A 19,562-nucleotide genomic window follows, 5' to 3' on the forward strand; every position below is an offset into this window, starting at 1 on the left:
AATTGGGAAAAGTCTAATAAAGTTGACTGGCTTTTGTCTGCATCTCTCTGAATAAGAAGTATCCCTCTTCCTAGGACACTGGGTAAATCTTGAACGACCAACCTGTAACATCATCCGAAATTTGACAGGATTCTCTAGTCATCCTAAACCCACCCTGATTACTAAGTCCCTTTACCCTTCCTTCTGTTCCCTGTCCCTGCTTCTGTCTCCCACCAACCCTCTCACAAGTAGAGAATTATAAACTTAGATTTAGAAGGAACCTTTAAGATCAACTGTAACTCACTAATCCCCTCACTTACAGATTAAAAAAAAAAGCCTTGGAGAATTTATTTATTTATTTATTTGACAGACAGAAATCACAAGTAGGCAGAGAGGCAGGCAGAGACAGAGGAGGAAGCAGGCTCCCCGCTGAGCAGAGAGCCGGACGCGGGGCTCAATCCCAGGACTCTGGGATCATGACCTGAGCGGAAGGCAGAGGCATTAATCCACTGAGCCACCCAGGCGCCCCGCCTTGGAGAATTTAAATTCACAGATCACATGAGTGACTAATCTGTACTAACAACTTGTGCTTCACTTTTAACTCAAGTGTACTTCATCTCCCTGAAGTTACTTTCCTTGTCCCAAGACCACAGCTCGCTCTCCACAAAAGACTAGAAGAAATGCTGTAGGTGTGATGGCAGAAGGCCTCCCATGCATGGACTCCTATTCAACCTAAATGCATATGGCTCTTTTTAGGGCGTTAAGATAATTACTATAGAGATTTTTTCCTGTTGACCTTTTCTCACATCTCATTTGGTTTACAGTATTAAAAAAAAAACAAATTGTTGATAAGTATTGCAGTGTGTTATCTCTTGGCGTTGTGGTCTCTCAGTCCCACATTTGGCCTATGAAATTAGTGTTTCGTGTCCCGAGTTTGCACAGAGGAGCAGCCTTCATTTCATTGTCCAGATAGTTTCCTCTTGTTAGTTGTTGGTGCTCCTTTGTCATATGGTCCAGCTCTCCCTTAATAAACTAACGCTCTCTCTACCATCTCCCCCCAGAGACCAAATTTTTATTTTATCTAGTTCTTGAATAGAAGGGCTCTTTACCTAATGAGTGCTCTCTAATGGAAGAGAGCAGGGAAGGAGGCAGATGCCAGCTGCCACCATGACCTCCAGGGGGTATTGGTGTTAAATTTTTGAAAACTTTTTGGGTCCGGTTGGGTTTCCCCTTCTTGCCACCTTTCCACCCCCTGCCTCAGTCACTGCTTAGGCTGTATATAAATTCTGGATAATTTTGTTTTTTGTTTAAGATTGTATTTATATGGCAGACATAGCGAGAAGAGGGAACACAAGCAGGGGGAGTAGGAGAGGGAGAAGCAGGCTTCCTGCTGAGCAGGCACTCCCCTTGTGGGGCTCCATCCCAGGACACTGGGACCATGACCTGACCTGAAGGCAGACACTTAATGAGCCACTCAGGTGCCCCTAAATTCTGGATATTTCTTAGTATATGTGCTGCCGAAGCGAGCACAATTCTGGATATTTCTTTTGGAGCTCTTTTTATTGCCTGAGTGCCATGACCTTCTTGCATGAACTTAATTTTCTTTTAGGTCTTAGATCGGAATTGTTTCTAGCAGCTCCATCCTGAACCTTCACTCCCCACTAAACTGTTAGGTTCAGGACTTACTGCTTATTATGTAGCCCTAGGTCATCTTATTTTGAGATTGGCGAGAATCTGCCCCCTATAAAAGAACTAACTATTCCCCCTTTATGCTGAGGTAGAAATACCATTTTAGGCTTACATAGTTTGTAGTTGAAGGACCAGTTTCCTGGTTCTCGGGAGTTGTGTTGTCCTTCCCCACCTACCACCACCTTGGCTTTGCATTGTTGTGGAAGGCAGAGAGATGGCAGAGTACCATTCATTTTGTTCTTGACTAGATACCACAAATAGGTTATGCCAGTTAGTTGAAAAGACTCATGAAATAAATTTATGAATTGAAACGGAGTCTTACACATTTAGTTCTATTCAGAGCCGGGGCTAAGACTTGCTGGGTATGTAATACTCAGTGAAGCAGGCTATAAGTACCTGAACAGTCTTCTTCAGAGTTCAGAATTGGGTTCCAGGACCTCAGTTGATAAGATATATTTGTGACAGAAAGGCACCGTAGCTGGCAGGTATGTCTGAATGGAGAGTTTAGCTTGAGGAGCCCAAAGCTTTGGGAGCTTCCAGAGTGAACCAGGGAATTGTTGAAACATGTTGGCTTCTGCTTTTTAAGTCTGAAGGCAATAGGTTGGGTGTAATTCTTAACTATACTTAGTATACTTGCTCTTCCCTTTTTAACATCCCCTAGCGTTTAAAACTATCGTCTCTTGGTGGAATAGCCTTTACAATGCTAGAGAAACCCAGGACGGGAGCCTTTGTCGCTCTGTTGCTTTGTCTCAACATTAGCCTCATGAGGCTACTTTCAGATAAAGGTTTCCTAAACTGCTTTCTGTCAGTAGCTTGGGAGGATCTAAAATAAGCGCAGTAAAGAAAAGGTGTTTCTGTGTAGTAGGACCCTGTAAGAGGAGGTTTTAGTGTGTGGCATATTTTTGGAAAACATCTAACATCTTCCAGATGCTCCAAAGCACTTCATTAAAGGAGCCCCCACAGTTGGTAACGAGAGTCTGTTTCCTTCAGTTCTGGGATAATTTTCCTCAGAAAACTTGGATTACAGGGGTTACAGAGTCATGGTACAAATTAATCCAAGAAATCTTAAAATGTCTCCTTTGACATTGAAAGTTTCAGAGACATGCAGCTGGGCATTCAAAAAACTAACTTTGAGTTCTTGTTTATTTTTTGTGTTACAGGCTTTCCTCGGAGACGGGTGGCATGGGGAGCAGCTAGAACAATGCAGATTTCATCCATAATCCCTTTCTGCTGTTCACCACCACCCATGATCCATCTGTGTAGTTTCTGAACAGTCAGCGATTCCAGGTTTTAAATAGTTTGTAAATTTTCAGTTTCTACACACTTTATCATCCACTCGTGATTTTTTAATTAAAGCGTTTTAATTCCTTTCTCTGTTCAGCTGTTAATGCTGAGATCCATATTTAGTTTTATAAGCTTCTTCCCCCCCCCTTTTTTTTTGGCTCATGAATTTTTTTTTCTGTTTGTCATGGAAATGTAAGAGTGGAATATTAATACATTTCAGTTTAGTTCTGTAATGTCAGGAATTTTTCAAAAAAATTAAAAGATGGACTGGAGCTTTTTCTTTGTGAATAGAAACTGGATGCCACAGTGATTCATGTGGGTTTTATTCCTGTTGTCTTGCTGTTCTTTTTGCACCTTTTATGCCTCAAAGGAAAAGGACCCTGCTTGGGTTTTGAATATAAGCCTTTTATTCCAGTTAAGATGCTTTCTTCTGTTTTACCATTCCATCTTTTTTTTGTAGCCCTTGAACCAATTTTCCCTTGAGCCTACCTTGCAGAGTAACCAAATAATGTGCAAGCTAGCCATGTGCCCTTTGTCCGAAAGTTTGGAGGAGGGTTACATTTACCTAGGACTTGTCTGCAAAAAATAGGCAAGCACTTTCACTGGGTGGGCAGGGGCTGGGGAAGGATGCACATGTATACTGTGGGAGCAGTTGAATGCATATGTGTCGGAGTGGGATTCAGGTTGCTGGGTATGTCTATCCCATACTTGGCCAAGCTAAAAACCAGTCTTTTGTTTTGAATAACTGTTCATTGACAGTTATCTCTATAAGAATATGTGTTTTGTCTTCTCCTAAAGTCCTTCCAGAAAGATGGACCTGCTCTTGTTTATGCAGATAATTTAAGAAGGTTGAAACTTTAAGCGATGTTCATTTAGTTGGGGGAAGAAAGCATAAAAGGAAGGACGAACTTGTCCAGAGTCCTCAGATAATGTCTGGAGCCCAAGGCTCCTACTTCAGCCATGTGTACTGCCCCATACATTCACCAAGAAAACCCTCAACAGCTGGGCCTGCGTGGAGTGGCTATATTTTAAGATTTTTCACAGGGGTTACAATATGACAGTCCCCACCCCAATCAGGCACCAGGACAAAAGCAGGGACTTAAAACATCATCCCCTTCTTTCAGCCTGAGCCATCACATGCTTTCACAATCTCCTAACCTCCCCCTAGACCCTAAGCCAGGGCTTGGGCAGAGAAATGGAGGGACAAAGAAATTAGTTACATTGCCACCTGAGAAACCTCAGAGGGGAGGACCCAGCCTTCGCCTCCCTCCTCCCAAGTGCAAAATGTGTAAACAGAGTAAACGGAAAATAAAAAAGTGCAGTCTAAGTGGCTCCCTTTCCTCCTCCCCAGGGTTGGGGGAAAAGAGTATAGAGGAACTTAAGAGGCAAGTCTGGCTTTTCTATTGCCTTACCGCTTGCTGAACTTAATGGGGTGAAGCAGGAAGGGGCCAGTCTGCCCGTACCCACAGCTCTAGGGTAGTACTTGTCCTTCATTTCCACAGCTGCCAGTAGCCCTAGAGTTTCATCAGGTGAATTGGTCAGGGGTCAGACTCCCTTGAGCCTGACTTAAGGCTGGGACAGCCCCATCTTTCTCTGTTGATTATGTGGCGCTTATATATTATTTATATAAATAATTTTTCTATGTACAGGAATCAGAGTGGCTTTCATGGAGGGAGGGAGGCTGGAGGCTGCAAGCCTTCACCACTGTTGGAGTTGTCCAGTTCAGTGCTGTCACAGTCTGAGTCCTCATTAGTGGGAGGGCCCTGTGAAGAAGAAAAGTACAGTGAGGGGAGGCTCAGCAGCTCTTGGTGTTACAGATAGGATTCCTTCAGGATCTTCCATTGAGGATCCCTGCCAGCAGATCCTGATTTTTCACGGTCTTCAGATTTCAGTGGCTGAGGCCATGAGATGCCAAGGCACCAGGTTCCCGGTTTCAGGATTCGTCCTGGCTGCGATTTACAGCTACCGTACAAGCAGCACCGTTCACCTACTAACGGTGCTACATGCTCTATACCCTGGGCCTCTCAAACTCCACCCTGTGGATATAGGCCCGTTGGTATCAGAGGAACTGGGCTTGCATATTGAGTGACTTGGAGGCTAAATACTGAGCTTTCTGGTGTCTTCGTCTCTCTGCCTCTAAAGTCCTAAATAACTAAGCGTCTGCTCTTAATGTACCTAGTTGTTTCTGAGACTCACCTGCTCCCCTCTGGGTAGGTCCTGGTGTGGGATGGGTCGGGAGCTGGGTTCGGGGCCAGGAACCACCTCTGATGCAGGTGGGTCCAGTGGGATTTCTGAGCCCTGGGAACACATGTCATCAGACCGCTCATCTGGCCGCTCATCGGTGTTGGTACTGCCAACTTCAGGTGTGCCACTGGGGGAGGGCTCACTGGCTGTGCCCTCCTCCCCATCAGATGGATTCTCTGAGCTGAAGGTGGACAGTGACTGGCGCATGTTCAGGCCTTGAGGCCATCTGTATGTTGGAGAGGCCAGGGTTAACAGTTGGCACATGGCAGCCCCTAAGCAAACACTGTCACTACTTCCTGTACGTGTCACTCACCTCTGGCTCGATGGCAGCTCTACTTCACTGTCCACCTCTCCTTCCTCTTCCTCCGATGAGATGCCACGTTTCTGCAGGACAGGAGTGGACTGCGGTCAGAAGTAGGAAGAGGTCAGCAGGGACCCAAGAGAAGGGAACATAGTCATTAGGGTTAAGTAGGGAATGGCTTAAGATGAAGACCTAATAGGGGAGGTGAGTTGTGGACTTAGGCCCAGGGGAGAGCAAGGAAAGGGTAGGAGCTTAGGAACCACCCCATACTTTACCTGGCTCCGGGTGACAGCAGCCCTGTACAGCAGTGCAGCTGGGGTCAAGTGCTGGGACCCAGCCCGGCTTCCTCCCCGTCCCGCCGTCCCTTCCCTTCCAGTTCCCAGCAGCCCCACAACGTCACCAGGCCCTACTGGTGGAGGTGGCTCCCCTTTGGCTCCCCCAGGTGAATCTGGGCTGGTGGAGCCTGGTGCGGAGCCTTCACTTGGCGGGGTATCTCCCAGAGCTGGAGGTGGTGAGCCAGGATCCCCAGCTCCTCCTGTGGCCCCTCGGCCCCGGGCTCCCAGTGCTGCTGACAGCAGATCCGGGGACGATGAAGACATCTTTCGGAGTAGGAGGTCATGGTGGAGCCCACGCAGGGCTGGAGGGCAGGCCTCCCAGGCTGAGGGTCCCCCTCCTAGCCCCCCTGGGCTTCCTGGTCCCCCAGGTTCATGGGGTGGCAAAGTCGCCCGAAGCCCAGGCAGGTCTCCACAGCTGCCCTTGGCGCTGGCCTTGCGGTGACGAGTCTTGCCACGACGACTCCGTCCTGGTGAGGGGGGGCCCTTAGGACACCCAGGAAGCCCCACCCCACTCAGGGCAGCATCAAGTTTAGGTAGCAAAGATTCAGTCTTGAGGATATCTGGCCTGGTAAGGGAGGGAAAGTACAAGTCTGAGATGAACAGATAACTTGAAAGCCCTCCCAACCTTGGGTAGTCTATCCCCCCCAACAGATCATCATCTGGGCATCCTTAGTCTCCACCCCTGCTTCAAGCACTCCCCCTGCCAATCTGCAGCCTCACCACTTGAGAACTCTGGTCCCACCTTTTACTGTGGGGTGATAGTTTCTGTGGGACGTTCCTCTTCTTGATGAGCTTCTCCATAGTGTTCCCATGCAGGAGGCCTCGGGAAGGGTGTGACTTAAGCAGACCTGGGCACCTCCGCTCTAAAGCTTGTTCCCTCCTAAAAATAAGACACCTCAGCCGGACATGTGATCAGAAAGGGGTACCCATGCTCTGTAGGTTCTCGGCGTCACAGCTCCATGAGGATGAGATCTGATGCGTGTGGCACATACGGTTACCTGAGCAGCTCCCGCTCCTTGAGCTCCAGCTGCAACATGAGGGCATTAAGCTCCATGTACAGGTTGTTGGCTCTCTCCAGCTTCCGTTCGTAGTGCTCCCGGATGTCCAAGGCGTGTCTGAAACAGGCAGAAGGGTGTCTGAGGTGAGCCAGCGTCACCTGGTGCTGTAATTAGTCCCAGTCTCTGGGAACTGGTCCAGGGTCCCTGCTGGAGAAAAATCCCCTTCCCAGACAAACGCACACACCTGAGCTCCTCCCTCCTCCGCATCACCAGCTCCTCTTCTAGGCGGTGCAGACAGGTCCCTTCTGACTTAATTTTTTCAAAGTGCAGCTTTACCTCTTCGCGCCACTCTGCCTAGGGGGTGAAGAGACAATGAGGTGTGAGGGACCTCACTTGAGCACAGAGGGAGTAGGCACGGGACTGGCCAGGATGGGGTCTCAGCCCTCCTAAGAGCGAACCTACCATCCCTTCCACCCATCCCCATATCCCCTCAGAGGGCACACTCCTCTCTGCAGAGGGAGGGAGTTAAGGTGTCCCTTTTCCCACCCACAGCACACCTGGGACTTAAAGTAAGTCTCCTGGGGTGTGGACAGGACGTCAGCTGAGGCGATGTCCAGGTGCAGCAGGATCTGGCGGAACGATGGACGATTTCTTGGTTTGCTGTTCCTGGAGGGCATGGGGTTGGGGTGCGGGGAGACAGAAATTTTAGGGATGACCAGAAAGGAACTAGAGCATCCTTATCCTTTCCCCAGATGTGCCCTGGAGAAGAGAACACTAGAGTGTGCTCCCTGACTGGACTCCTTGGTTCGCTGGCTCTGCTCTCCCATTAGCACATCAAAGTCCTACAGTAGGGAAACCTATTTAATCCTATTTTCTGAACACCTTTTTCTGAGTAACTCCATTCAGAGAGACATGCTTGGGGAAATGGTAAACCAAAGGTGGGAAATCATCAACCTCCCTTCAGAGTCTAGGTTCCAAACAAGGCCCCAGGGCCCTCTCCTTCCTGGGTTCTAATGCAGCCCTCTCGCTCCAGCCACCATGCTCCGGGCCTGTGCTGGCCCTTTGCAGGTGCACCCCGGCCGCTCTGGCCAGCCAGGAATGGGCTCAGGGGGTGATACCACTTGCCCATGGCAGCACAGTTTGTCTCAAGCATGAGGGAGTTCTGTCCCTCTTTCCCTGTCCAGGACTCTGGGCCTGGAGGCTTGGCTTCCAAGTGTCATCCAACTACAAGCAACCACCCTTCGCTTTCCAGCTTTGCCAGGCCATCCTTACCAACACTGGCGAAGCAGGATTTTGAAGCCGTCTGGGCAGCTGGAGGGCACAGGCAGATGGAGACTGTTGCTTCCCACGCCCCAGATGATGGCTGAGGAGTCTACGTCTTTGTAGGGGATCTCACCAGTCAGCAGTTCCCACAGCACCACGCCAAAGGACCTGGGGATAAGAGGGGACATCCCTTGGGAGGGGCTCCCACCAGAGGCCATGGAAGCCCCCTCCCTCCCTAGGGTTGGCCAGCTGCCCGCCTCGGTCCTCAGCCCAGCCCTCACCAGATGTCGACCTTCTCAGACACGGGCTCGTTGCGGATCACTTCAGGGGCCATCCAGGCTACTGTCCCTGCAAAGGACATCTTGGTGCTCTTGTCACTCAGCTCCTTGGAAGTGCCAAAATCGGAGATCTTCACCACATCGTCGTACGTGATTAGCATGCTGGTAAAGATCGTAGTCAGCTGGGGGCCAGGCCCCTTTCCACACCTCTCCTAGCTGCAGCAACTCCAACTTTCTGTTTTAAGTCATTTGGGACACCCAGAGGCCGGGGGCTTGCCACAGCCCTCCCAAAATAGGACTGTCATTTGGGAGGGGTTTTTGAGATGGGCCACATGGACTCAGGACGGGGGTCTGGAAGCGGGGAGCCTGGCTGGGGGGGTCACCTGCAGGAGACCATGCACGTCAGCTTCTCTGTGCTTGCTGGCTTACTCACTTGGGGGACTTGAGGTCTCTATGGATAATCTTGTGCAGGTGCAGGTAGTTCATGCCACCGGCGATGCCCATGGACCAGTCAACCAGCAATGAGGGGGTGACAGGGCGGCCAGCCCTCAGTACCTCGTACAGCTGGCCCTGGGCGCAGAACTCCATGAGGATGCAGTAGCAGGGAGCCTGGGTGCATACGCCCCTGGGGGCCAAAAGGGGGCGTTAGGGCCTGGGCCAGCCTCGAAGGCCCCTGATTCCCACTTGGAAACCAACCCTCCCCACCCCCTGTCCCTGTCCAGCCCCATTTGACCCCTGCCCACAGCCCAGTGGCCCTGGCTTCAACCCCTGCCTGGGACCTTACTTGAAGGTGATGATGTTGGGGTGCTTCAGCTTCCGCAGGTGCTTGATGTCCGTCTCCTTCAGGTCCCGTACCTTCTTCACAGCCACCTCCTCCCCGTGGAAGCGTCCCAGGAACACCGCGCCCTGGGCCCCTGAGCCCACCCACTGCAGGTCCAGGATCTCCTCAAAGGGGACCTCCCACAGGTCTGTGAACAGGAGGCGCGGTGCCACCAGGCTTAGAGGGAGCCAAGCACAGGGGCTCGGGGTGGGCAGGCACAGGGGCAAGCCTGGGGCTGGCTGAAGGGACTCGGGGGCCCAGGCTGAAAACGAGCCACAAGAAGCCAAGGAGGCAAGGGCTGGGGGAACAGGGAAGGGAGCCAACGGAGGCCTCAGACAAAGCCAGGGCGTGGGGGGGCCGTTGCTGAGGGGCCACGGCTGGGCCCCAGGGGGAGGGGCTGCCCGCCAGGTCTCGGGGAGACAGGGACAGGGCCCCCATGAGGACGCAGCCTACCTTCCTGCTGCTGCTTGTGCTCTGTGGAGTAGGCTTTGCCGATCATGGTCCAGACAGGTCGCAGGCAGCCGAAGAGCCCTTCCAGAAAGCCGCTGCCGCTCTGGCACTGCAGCCGCACCTCATCGGCTCGGACCCTGGACGCCCGACTCTCAGGTGACCCCGTGGCTCCCCCGGGGCCCCCTGCATCCTGCTCGTGGAGCTGCAGGACACTATTGGCGAAAGGCTCAGGAGGCGGCTCACCCCCCGGGGAGGGGCTCGGCCCGCCCCCGCCCTGCCCGCCCAGCGGCACCACATCTCGGAGTACACACTGGGTGGGCGTCAGGTCCTTCTCCGGGGTGCAGTCAGAAGTGTCCGGGTCAAGCTTGCGCATTGACGCCTCGCTCAGGGTGGACACGAAGCCCCCGAAGGAGGGAGAGGGTGTGCGGGTCTCATGGAGGCAGGCCATGGCCTCTGGGCCCGGGCGCGGCGGGGGGGCCGTGGGCCCTAGGAGAATAGAGCGAAGGAGGGAGGGTCAGCCGGGGCCGCGCCTCAGAGGCAGGAGCCTGGTGGGGGATCCGGACCCCCACAGCCCTGCCAGAAGTACCACTGGAGCTGTGCTCGCCTTCAGGAACCCATCTCAGTAACCTAACGCGTGGGCTTCCTCTGGAGCCTCCATTAGTAACATCCCTGAGCATCATTCTCAGGTGGACCCAGGCAACAGCCCCACACTCAGGCACAGACCCCGGAGCTTGTGCCAGAAACTCAAGTATTATGGTAACAGACTCGTTCCCTTCTCCTCGGAAGACTACTGTAATTCACCTATGGAGCTCCCATTTCTGTCACTTCAAGCTCCCATGCACACGCAGAGGTCACATAAGGGTCTTTCAGACGTACACCTTCTACTCCGAGTCTCAGCCTCAGGTCTGTGATAGTAACACCCCAGGTCTCCCCAGTGCCGAGGCGCACACAGGTGACATGCAGGCACTCTAAGAGGACATTCCCGGGCCTCCCATGTGCTGGGGAGGCACCTGGGGCTCCCACTGGTGTACTTACACGTGAGATGGCTGAGGCTTCACAGGAACACTAGCCTCAGGTGAGAGTCATCCCAAGGCACCCTCGGACTCTCATCCGGGACTCCCTCTCCAGTGCTCACACACACCAGGGCCTTGCCAAGGTAAGAGAAGCTTGCAGTCCCTCAGCTGAACTGGGGATGGGTGGGGATGGAGGGGGGCGGAAGACAAGGCAGAGCCATCCAGTGGAGAGGCAGATGCAGAAGCTGGGTCAGGACGAGTAGGAGCCTACTGCTTCACCCCCCCTTAGGCCTGACATCGGTTCTGCTGCTCCCTCAGGGGGTCAGTTACAGAGGCCCTGTCTCCTTGCCTCTTCTCCATCACCCCATCTCCAGCTTCCAAACCAAGTACTATCTTTCCAGAAGATGGAGATTTGTCCCAATTCTCGTAATTACATGCTATTTAAAAAGTAACCATTTAAAAAATTCTAGGAGCATCTGGGTGGCTCAGTTGGTTAAGGATCTGACTTCAGCTTGGGTCATGATCCCAGGGTCCTGGGAGAAAGCTCAGCATCCGGGCTCCTCCTCACTCAGCGGGGAGCCTGCTTCTCCCTCACCCTCTGCCCCTCCCCCAGCTCCTGCTCACTCACTCCCTCTCTCAAAGAATTAAAATCCTTTTTTTAAAAAAAATGTTATTTATCTGAGAGTGGGAAAGAGAGGGCAAGAAAGCACAAGCAGAGGAGCAACAGAGGGAGAAGCAGACTCCCCACTGAGCAGGGAGCCTGATGTGGGGCTCAATCCCAAGACTCTGAGATCATGACCTGAGCTGACTGAGCCACCCAGAGGCCCAAATAAATAAAATCTTAAAAGTCTGGATGCACCTGGGTGGCTCAGTCGGTTAAGCATCCAACTCTTGATTTCGGCTTAAGGTCGTGAGATCAAGCCCTTGTCGGGCTCCATGTTTAGCGGAGTTTGCTTCTCTCCCTCTCCCTGTGCACTGTCTCCCTCTCGAATAAATAAATGTTTAAAAACTGAATCTGAATTCTAGCCTTGCCTCTGCCACACACTGGCTGTGTGACCTCAGGCAAACTGGACTCAGCCTCAATTTCTCCAACTGTACAAAGGGGATAAACTAGCTGTCATCACTCAGGCCTCAGGCACAGCACACTCTTCAACCTATACCAAACCTGTCCAGAGCTTGGCATCTGGAGTCATTCTAGTCTTCCGTCTCCCTCCACATCTAGTCTGCTAACAGATCCTGAGATGTGAGTATTCCTGTGGACAGTGATGCTCTAACTGTTCCTCATATTAGGGTCCTTCCTGAACCCCTGCACCAGAGCCTCTGAATCACAACAGGAGAGGAGGGACAGGAATCTACACACAAAAAGGGGCCACTGGATGATGACGCAGACAGACATGGAAGTTTGGCACTCCTGATGGTATCAGCTGTCATAACAATTTCCAGGCTTCTCAAGGATTTTTCAGTGTGGGCCTGAAACATGCATATTTAACAAGCACCTCAGGTAATTCCTACTGGACTTTGGCCCATTTGAAAAGCTCTGACCCAATGCCAATCTGTTCTCTCTAGTTCCACCTCACTGTCTTAATTTCGGACTCTTTGGCTGTGTCAGCTAACCCGAGACTGCCTCGTAGTCTCCCAATACCTACACAGCGCCCACCCACCCCACTCCATTTTCCACCATTCTTTAGAAGGATCTTCCTAAAACACAGATTGGCCAGCATCCCCTCTTCTGCTTCAAGCCCTTTAAGAACCCCCTACTGCCCTTGGCCCAGCAGCCTTATCTCCATGCTCTGGTCCCTCGCCAGCCTCGTCTCCCACTGCTGTTGGCACCCGGGCCATATAGAACTGACACCAGGCTACATGGGGCTTCTGTGCCAGGGCCCCTAATGAGAATGGCTAACTCTTAGGCAAGGCTTACGATGTACGTTAGCCTCTGACGATAGGCGCATTAGTTCAATTAATCCTCAAAACGACACTCGCCCCAAGTGACAGAGGTGCTGGATAATCCGCGGGGGGGGGGGGGGGGGGGGCTCTCTGAGGAAAAGCCACAAGCTCCGCCCCCGGGCGTTCTCTGCCTGAAGTCGCTTCCCCTGCCATCTCTCCAACTCTCACTCCGTCCTGGAAGTGTTCCTCCCGGTCTTCCCCCCACCAACCCCCCGCCCCGCTGTGAGCTGATGTCCGTCGGGACCGGCACAGCCCCTCTGTACCTCCTTCATCGTGGCTCCCATTAGCCCGGAGGCACTGTGGGCTCAGGCGTCCGGCTCCTCCGACAGCCCGCCCTCCATGAGACCCCCAAGGCTCTCGCCCGGGATCCCAGGCTTCGCCCAGCACGGGCGCGCGGGCAGGACGGTCTTCTTAAAGGCCGCCCCTACGCTACGGACGCAGGAGCTCCCTGGCTCTTCACCGCCACCCAGGGAAGGAGCTGTTCCCCTCGGTCCCTCTATATTCTTGAGAAAACAGACTCAGAAAGCTTTGGTCATAGTCAGATCCAGCCTCTGAATCCTCAACATATCCTACGAGCTATCGGCGCCGTGGAGGAGAGTAGATGTACACCGTAATGCCAACGACAAACCCAAGCCAAGAATTTACTCCGCAGGATCCCAGGGCTTTCGCCCGCACCCCGAAGCCGGGGCTGCTGGCCCGCAAGAAGGGTGGGCTGGATCAGGCCGTTCGCGGGTCCCGCGGGAAGCCCCAAGAAGGCCCTCCGGGGTGGGGAGGAAGGGGTTACGGCCCCAGCGCCCCCTCCCCCTTCCCGACCTCCTTCCCGGCCATCACGTGGCGCGGGGCGCGTGGCTGGAACCGGGCGGGGGCCCGGCGGCGGAAGGAGGGGGTCCGGGTGGGGAAGGGGAGGGGACTCAGCGGGTTGGGGGAAGCGCTGGGCGCTGCGGCGTAACCATGACGACTGGGCCCGAGGCAGCGTGTGAAGTCACCAGGACAAGATTAGCCCAGAGTCACGTGAGCGGCAGGGGCGGGGCTACGATGGGCCCCGCCCCTGACCGGGCAGGCCCATGTGCTGGTGGTCCGGAGCGCTGCCGGAATCACGGGCTCGGACCCCGGGCCCTCTCAGTCGGCCGCCTGCGAGCTGCCCTCCTTCGCATACCTCCCTCGACCCCTCATGCAGACACATCTTCGGCCCGGGCGCCGAGCGGAGGGAGAGCCATTGGTGCTGGGGAGCGGGGACTCGGCTTGGAATGTGGGGAGCAGTGCCACAGAGAAAGCAGGAGATGGGGAGATAGGGACACAGAAACGGGAACAGGCACACTCAGAGAAAGGGGCGGGGGTGGAGGGCGAGCGGAGAGATTCAGAGACCGAAACGGTGAAGCGCAGAGAGAATCAAATCGGAAACGCATGGATTGAACGTCTGAATGTGAAAAGCAGGGAGGGCACTGAGAAAAAAAGTAGCAGAGAAAGAACTGGAAAACGCGGAGACCATCTGTGCCCTTCCCAAGTCTTTCCTATTTAGAAGCTGAGCCTTGACTAGGCACCACACCTGGATTTTGAAAGTTCTCAGTCCTCATGTGGTGTTTGGCAACTAGGAGTTTCAGGCATAGAGAAGGTGACATGCTCAGGCACTTGCCACCAAACCTCCCTCCAGTTCACCAGGCTTCCCCAGAGGCCCCTCTGGTATCCAGGGCTTGCAACTAGGGAGACGGGGAGAGAAACCATTTCACCTGTTTGTCTTTTAGGGCAGTGGGAGTTACCTGAAGAAGTAGGAGATTCGATCCAGGGAAAGGGAGGGACTCTAGCGGAGCTCCTCAGGCCACCACCAACCCTGTCCTTAGGCTAACACAGCTCCTCCAGACTGACCTGAGGGAGTCAGGGGAAGCCAGGCCCCAGGGAGCTACAGTCAACTGGAGATTCCTCTCCCAACACACAGCCCCTCTCAGTTTCCTTTATCTCTGACCTACCAGCTGTGTCCCACTGCCCCCCAGCTGGGCCTATGGCGCCAGGACTTGGGGCATGTCATGCCAGAAGACCCTGGCCTAGACATTCGGTCACCCTGGGGGAGGGGAACTGCCTCCCTGGCCATCAATTATGCAAAGCATGGAGGAAGGGCAGAGAGTGACAGGAGGGGGTGGATATCTCCATCATCCTGTCAACCATATTTACCAAGTGCTTACTGCGCAGAATTCCAGATTGGGTGAGGGGACAGAGTGGTCCCTAAACCCTATATCTGCCAGGGCAAGACACTCTCTGGAAGTCCCGGGAGGTCCTAATTCGGTTTCAGCTACCTGATTCTCAGCTGGTGACTCCCAGAGTGCCCACTCAGGAGCCTGCAGTGGAGTGGGTGCCGGAAGGTCCCTCTGCTTCTTCCTCCTCCTGGTTCTCCTGCCGGAAGTGCTGGAAGCTTGTGGCAAGGGAACCCTTTGAATTCTCTCTCCTGTCCTGTCCTGTTCTGTTCTAAAAGCACAATCTCAAGGCCAAGTTGTATGTCTGGCAGTCTTGGGGGCTCAGCTGAGAGGCCAGGCCATCTGTCTAAATTGCAGGCTCTCACACTGAGCACTCACCACTGCCCTGGACCTCAGTTTGTCCTCAGGAAAAAGAGGAAGGTTCTTCTCTCTTGAGTGAGGGTGAGAAGGAAAGTCTTCACAGGGAAAGGAAACCCAAGATTCTGGGAGGGATGCTAGTTCCACCGCTACAGGCTTTGAGATCCTGATAGGATAAAGGGCTGTGACCCCTCCTGACCTTGCCTCTTGGCCACTGGCCACCGCTGTTTTTCTTTTTGAATACAGGGTTCTTTTCAGATGGAAGGCACTACAGCTTTGTCAGTGCCTTCATCAGGGGGAAATGTCTTCCCCAACGAACTTGGGGTAAATTGGAGATCACCCCTAAACCCAGGCACCCCCCAGCCTCATACAGGTCAAGTCCTGAGATGCCCCCCCGGGTGCCACCACCTCTTCTTCCAGTCAGCTGGGCAGTGACGGGGCAGGGGGAGGGGGCAGGGCTATTTAGAAAAAAAGAGCTAACTTTGGATTTGGAGAGATCAGAGCCAGAACCTCAGTTTTGCCACGAGTTGAAGAATGTTACCCCTTCAAGGCTCCCCACTCTACCTTCTGGGGTGGGGACAGTTTAAGATGATGTGGGGAATGCCGTGAGCACACTGCCTGGGTCCTGACTCTGTCCTCCTGGTTAGTTGGACACCAGGTCTGTCTTTGTGGCTTCTGGAGAGGCCAGCTCTTTGTCTGACCAGAAAAAGGCAGACTGGGTCTCAGACCTTCTAATTTCGCAGGACTTTTCTCAATATCAGGTCCCAGGGAAACCAGGTCCCAGTGGCAGTAGGGCGCTGGAGTCCCCAGTCATTGGTCTCTTTGCTACCAGACCCTCAGTCCTTCCTCTCCAAATCCTATCATTCCACCTCCTCTGGGCTAAGGGAGAAGGCCTGCACCACATACTCACCCCTGGCCCGGGATCATCCCGCAGCCCTACCCTTTAAGGTCAGGAGGGAAGGGAAAGGAGGGGTATGATGCGCCACAGTGTCCCTCCTACTCGGGCCCTCAGGTGGACCCAGAAGAAATACAGCACATTTAAGTAAATAGCTCCTGCGCTGGATGTGCATTTAAAATGATCTGGAAGATCAAAAATCATAAAGAAATAAAAATATAAAAAGATCTGGGAGGACAGATACCGAAGTGTAACCATTTCTAGGTAGGTGGAATTGTGGATGTTTTTATTTCCTCCTTGTGGCTTATCTGTATTTTCTAATATTTCAGCAATAAGTTTCAATTGCTTTTAAAATAATAAAAAATCAGATTTTGAATTAAAAATGAGGAAATAAAAATCAGGAGTGCCCATCTGTTCCTGTCACCTGGCTTGGGACAGTGGGTGAGTGGGTAGCCTGGGAATTAGAGAGGTTTGGTTGATGTCCTGTCTCTGCTCCTGACCAGGCAGGCAATCTGGAGTAAGACACTTCTGAACAAACCTGTTTCTTCTCTCTGAACGGGAACCGAGGTACCCCTGTCACGGCGGTCATACAGTCTAGAACATAGTGGTTCTGGGTCAGACAGCCCTGGGTCCAAGACCTAAGCTCTTCCCCCCAAAGTTTAAAGAGATTACTTCTTTAAGTTTCAGTTTCCTCATCCCTAAGACAGGGATGATGAGAACACTCAACTCTTAGTCTTTTAACACTAGTGAGAGAATCTCAGCAAGGTTCCTGGCCCAGGACCCGGCACACACGAAGCACGAAGCTCCCTAGAAACACGAGCCACGCTGAAAAGTGCCTAACAAGCAGGAGCAGCGTTTCTTTTATAAATATGATTCCCTTCCCTTCTTCCCCTTTTCCTCATCTGCAGTAGAGAGGGTACGGGTGGAAAGGGAGGTGGGCAAATGCAAGGGGCAAAAAGAAGAGCACCGCGAGAAGGAACCCAAGACCAAGGGCTCTTTGTCCTGAATGACCCTTAGGCCCCTCAGTCCTAGTGTTCCTACCTCAGCACCTTCCCCAAAAGCAAAGATGACCCTGGTCCTCCTGGAAGCAAACAAGACAGACCAGTCGCTGTGGTCAACCCCTCATGAAGCCCACGTGTCACCTGCTAGCCTGTCTCCACAGTATCCTCCTTCTGCCCCAGGAGGGACTTCTAGTCCCTTCTTCCTCCCCAGGCCAGGCAGGGGAGAGGGAGGACCGCATGTGAGATGCCACTGGGAGAGTTTGGGGTGGGGGGCACTAGGATTTAGGGTCCTCTTCCTGGAAGCTGGATGACCACCCTGTCACCTCCAGGGGAAGGACGGGGACACAGCAGCTGGTTTGAGAGGGGTCCTGCCATCCTTAGCTGTAAGGACACACAGGACGTCCAAAGCCAGTCCTTACTTAAACTTCTTGCCTCCTCTGCCCATAGCTGGGTTTAATTCGGGGATGGGTATTTAGTTGTGTTTTCATGGGTGCTGGAGTCGGGATATCACACCTTTGGTCTCCCCAGCGTCACCTCAGTCCCCACTGGGAGAACGGATGAGTGGCTGGCTCGAGAGGGCAAGTACTCTTGGCCACCCTGAAGTGTGAGATGGGAGAGAGCAGGCCCTGAATGGCGCTCTGGGAAACTTTGCTGTCTGGACAGGAAGGCCAGGGAGCTCTTGAGCCCTTTCCTTCCAGAATCCCTTGTGCTTGCCTTGCTTCGATATTACCCTCCGGCTGACAATCAGAGCTCCCAGAGCCACGGAGTCCATCCTGCGAGATGGAAGGGAAATGTCATTTGGAGGGAGGCGGTGGTTGTGGCTGAGAGGACTCTGGGTTGAGGACAGACCTCAGGCACACTCCTTCTTGGTTGAGGGCCATCCACCCACTCTTCTCTCAAGAGGGAGCAGGTGCAGAGTTAAAGTCCCCAAAGGTGGGACTCCTTCTATGCTAAGGGATACCCCACCGATTTCCTTCCACTCTCTATAGAGCCTCTGACCCCCTCTTCCCTCCCCTCGGCCAAGGCCATAGTTATCAGGAGGCACAACTGTGTGGAACAGATTCTTGCTTATTTTTTAGCCAAGGAGTTTGAGAAATGTGTGGGGGAAAGAGAAGAGGTTCCTGAAAGGCCTGGGCTGGGGAACTGGGTTAGGGGAGCCAGAGTAGATGGAGAGAAAGAGGGAGAAAACCACAAATGAATGGGGGAGGGGAAGAAGCAACAGCTGGATGGAGAAGGTGAATACCACAGCTGGAGGGGATTGGGGGCATCAGAGGGAAGTGGAGGAGGGCCATCACCTGGGCATCCAAGAACAGGTGCTGGCACCCTCTAATCCTCAGGTGCAGCGGGCTGAGTGTGGGAGTGGGGGTGGTGGTGAGGCGGGTGGTGGGCACATCAGGCCCCGTCCTTCCTTTCCTTCCCTGAGAGGGCCCAAACTCTTCCTCCTCCTTCCCTCTCTTCCCCCTGGAGGATGAGTGGGAGGAGAGGAGGGTGTTCTCTTGCCCGCTGCCCTTTAAGTCTGTCCCCCAATCATCCCCCCACCCCCACCCCATACGGTCCTTTCCAGCTCTGGAGGCCCTTCGTCTCCAAGCTGGGCCGCGGCGTCCCTCCGCTCCGTTCCCCTCCTTCCCATCCCCACAGGCGTCGGGTCCAGGTCTCCAGTTTCCTCCGCCCCGAAGCCTCGGCATCCCCGCGCCACCCTACTCCACCCCGCCACATCTGCATCCCCGACCCTCCCTCCGCACCCGTATCCCCGCACCCGGACCCATCCCTGCCCCCACCCCCCAACTCGGCCAGGCTCTCACCTCAGGGGCTCCGCGGCCGCAGCACAAAAGGCGGCGCTGCTGCAGCTAGGCTCCGGATGCTGCTCCCGCCTCCTCCTCCTTCTCCTCCTCCTTCTCTCCTCCCCCCGCTGCCCTCGACCGGACCCGGGGCGCTGTCACAGGCGAGGCTCGTGCAGTGTCCGGGTGCACGGGTGTCAGCCCCAGCTTCCTCCCCCCGACCCCGAGCCCCTTGCCCACTCGGCTTGAACTCCCGCTCCTTCCCAGGCCCCCGCCCCTGGCCCCCCGGGACGGACACGCCCTGAGCGGGGGATGCTGCGCTGGAGCCGCCGGCCTCTTAAAGGAGCCTGCTGCTGCCATCCGGCGCGCTCCAGGCTCGTCCCTGGCCCTTCTGAGCCCCTCACCTCCCTGCAGGCGGTGTCCTGTGACAGTCGCACCTCGAGCCTTACGCTGATGCCGTCGGAGCCCCCATGACAAGTCTTATAAACTCCTTCCTATCCCCATAGACAGAAGCCCTTCAACGTGGGATACCCCCCCACCCCCCCCAGAGCTCTAGCATTGCTCCCCCTGCCATGCCGATCTTGCCAGATTTCCTTCCCCTAATTGTCACCACTCCAGTTTTACCCAGCTGGAATCCACTCAGCTCAATTCCTCGCACCCCTCCAGGGTTCCTCATTATCATTCCAAGATTCCCCTGGACCTCCACTACCTGGCCTATTCTCAGGACACTCATTAGAACCAGACATT

At 53.9% G+C, this 19,562-nt stretch overlaps 2 protein-coding genes across 16 annotated transcripts in view; one reads left to right on the forward strand and one right to left on the reverse strand.

Moving 5' to 3' along the window:
- Positions 1 to 3,277, forward strand: part of PCBP2 (poly(rC) binding protein 2) — a 22,744-nt gene extending 19,467 nt beyond the window's left edge. For all 12 annotated transcript variants that reach the window (XM_046012433.1, XM_046012434.1, XM_046012437.1 and 9 more), the window contains one exon: positions 2,829 to 3,277. In XM_046012433.1, coding sequence (XP_045868389.1) covers positions 2,829 to 2,865 — 37 coding nt within the window. In that variant the 3' untranslated portion in view covers positions 2,866 to 3,277. The remainder of the gene's footprint in view (positions 1 to 2,828) is intronic.
- Positions 3,081 to 19,029, reverse strand: MAP3K12 (mitogen-activated protein kinase kinase kinase 12). Of its 4 annotated transcripts, XM_046012432.1 has the most exons (15): positions 18,840 to 19,029; positions 9,953 to 10,127; positions 9,645 to 9,853; positions 9,156 to 9,339; positions 8,805 to 8,996; positions 8,375 to 8,533; positions 8,103 to 8,261; positions 7,388 to 7,496; positions 7,075 to 7,184; positions 6,831 to 6,947; positions 6,575 to 6,712; positions 5,773 to 6,397; positions 5,510 to 5,580; positions 5,149 to 5,422; positions 3,081 to 4,715 (listed from the first exon to the last, which is right to left on the reverse strand). In XM_046012432.1, the coding sequence occupies exons 2-15, from the start codon at positions 10,087 to 10,089 to the stop codon at positions 4,617 to 4,619; spliced, it is 2,583 nt and encodes an 860-aa protein (XP_045868388.1). In that variant the 5' UTR covers positions 10,090 to 10,127; positions 18,840 to 19,029; the 3' UTR covers positions 3,081 to 4,616. The 4 variants fall into 4 exon arrangements, with proteins under 4 accessions (XP_045868388.1, XP_045868385.1, XP_045868386.1 ...); XM_046012429.1 differs by having other exon boundaries at positions 9,645 to 10,127; XM_046012430.1 differs by lacking the exon at positions 18,840 to 19,029 and adding an exon at positions 12,862 to 18,600 and having other exon boundaries at positions 9,645 to 10,127.
- Positions 19,030 to 19,562: the final 533 nt, after the last annotated feature.

This window comes from Meles meles, chromosome 7 (genome assembly GCF_922984935.1).
Source record: "Meles meles chromosome 7, mMelMel3.1 paternal haplotype, whole genome shotgun sequence".
NCBI classification, from domain to species: Eukaryota; Metazoa; Chordata; class Mammalia; order Carnivora; family Mustelidae; genus Meles; species Meles meles.

What these genes read in the sequence shown, in the direction of transcription:
- MAP3K12 (XM_046012429.1), bottom strand. Translation starts at nt 10,089, where the DNA reads ATGGCCTGCCTCCATGAGACCCGCACACCCTCTCCCTCCTTCGGGGGC. An exon ending in CCCAACATCATCACCTTCAA is followed by an intron (nt 8,997 to 9,155) that starts GTAAGGTCCCAG and finishes TTTGGCCCCCAG; the next exon opens with GGGCGTATGCACCCAGGCTC. An exon ending in CTGCTGTCACCCGGAGCCAG is followed by an intron (nt 5,581 to 5,772) that starts GTAAAGTATGGG and finishes CCTGTCCTGCAG; the next exon opens with AAACGTGGCATCTCATCGGA.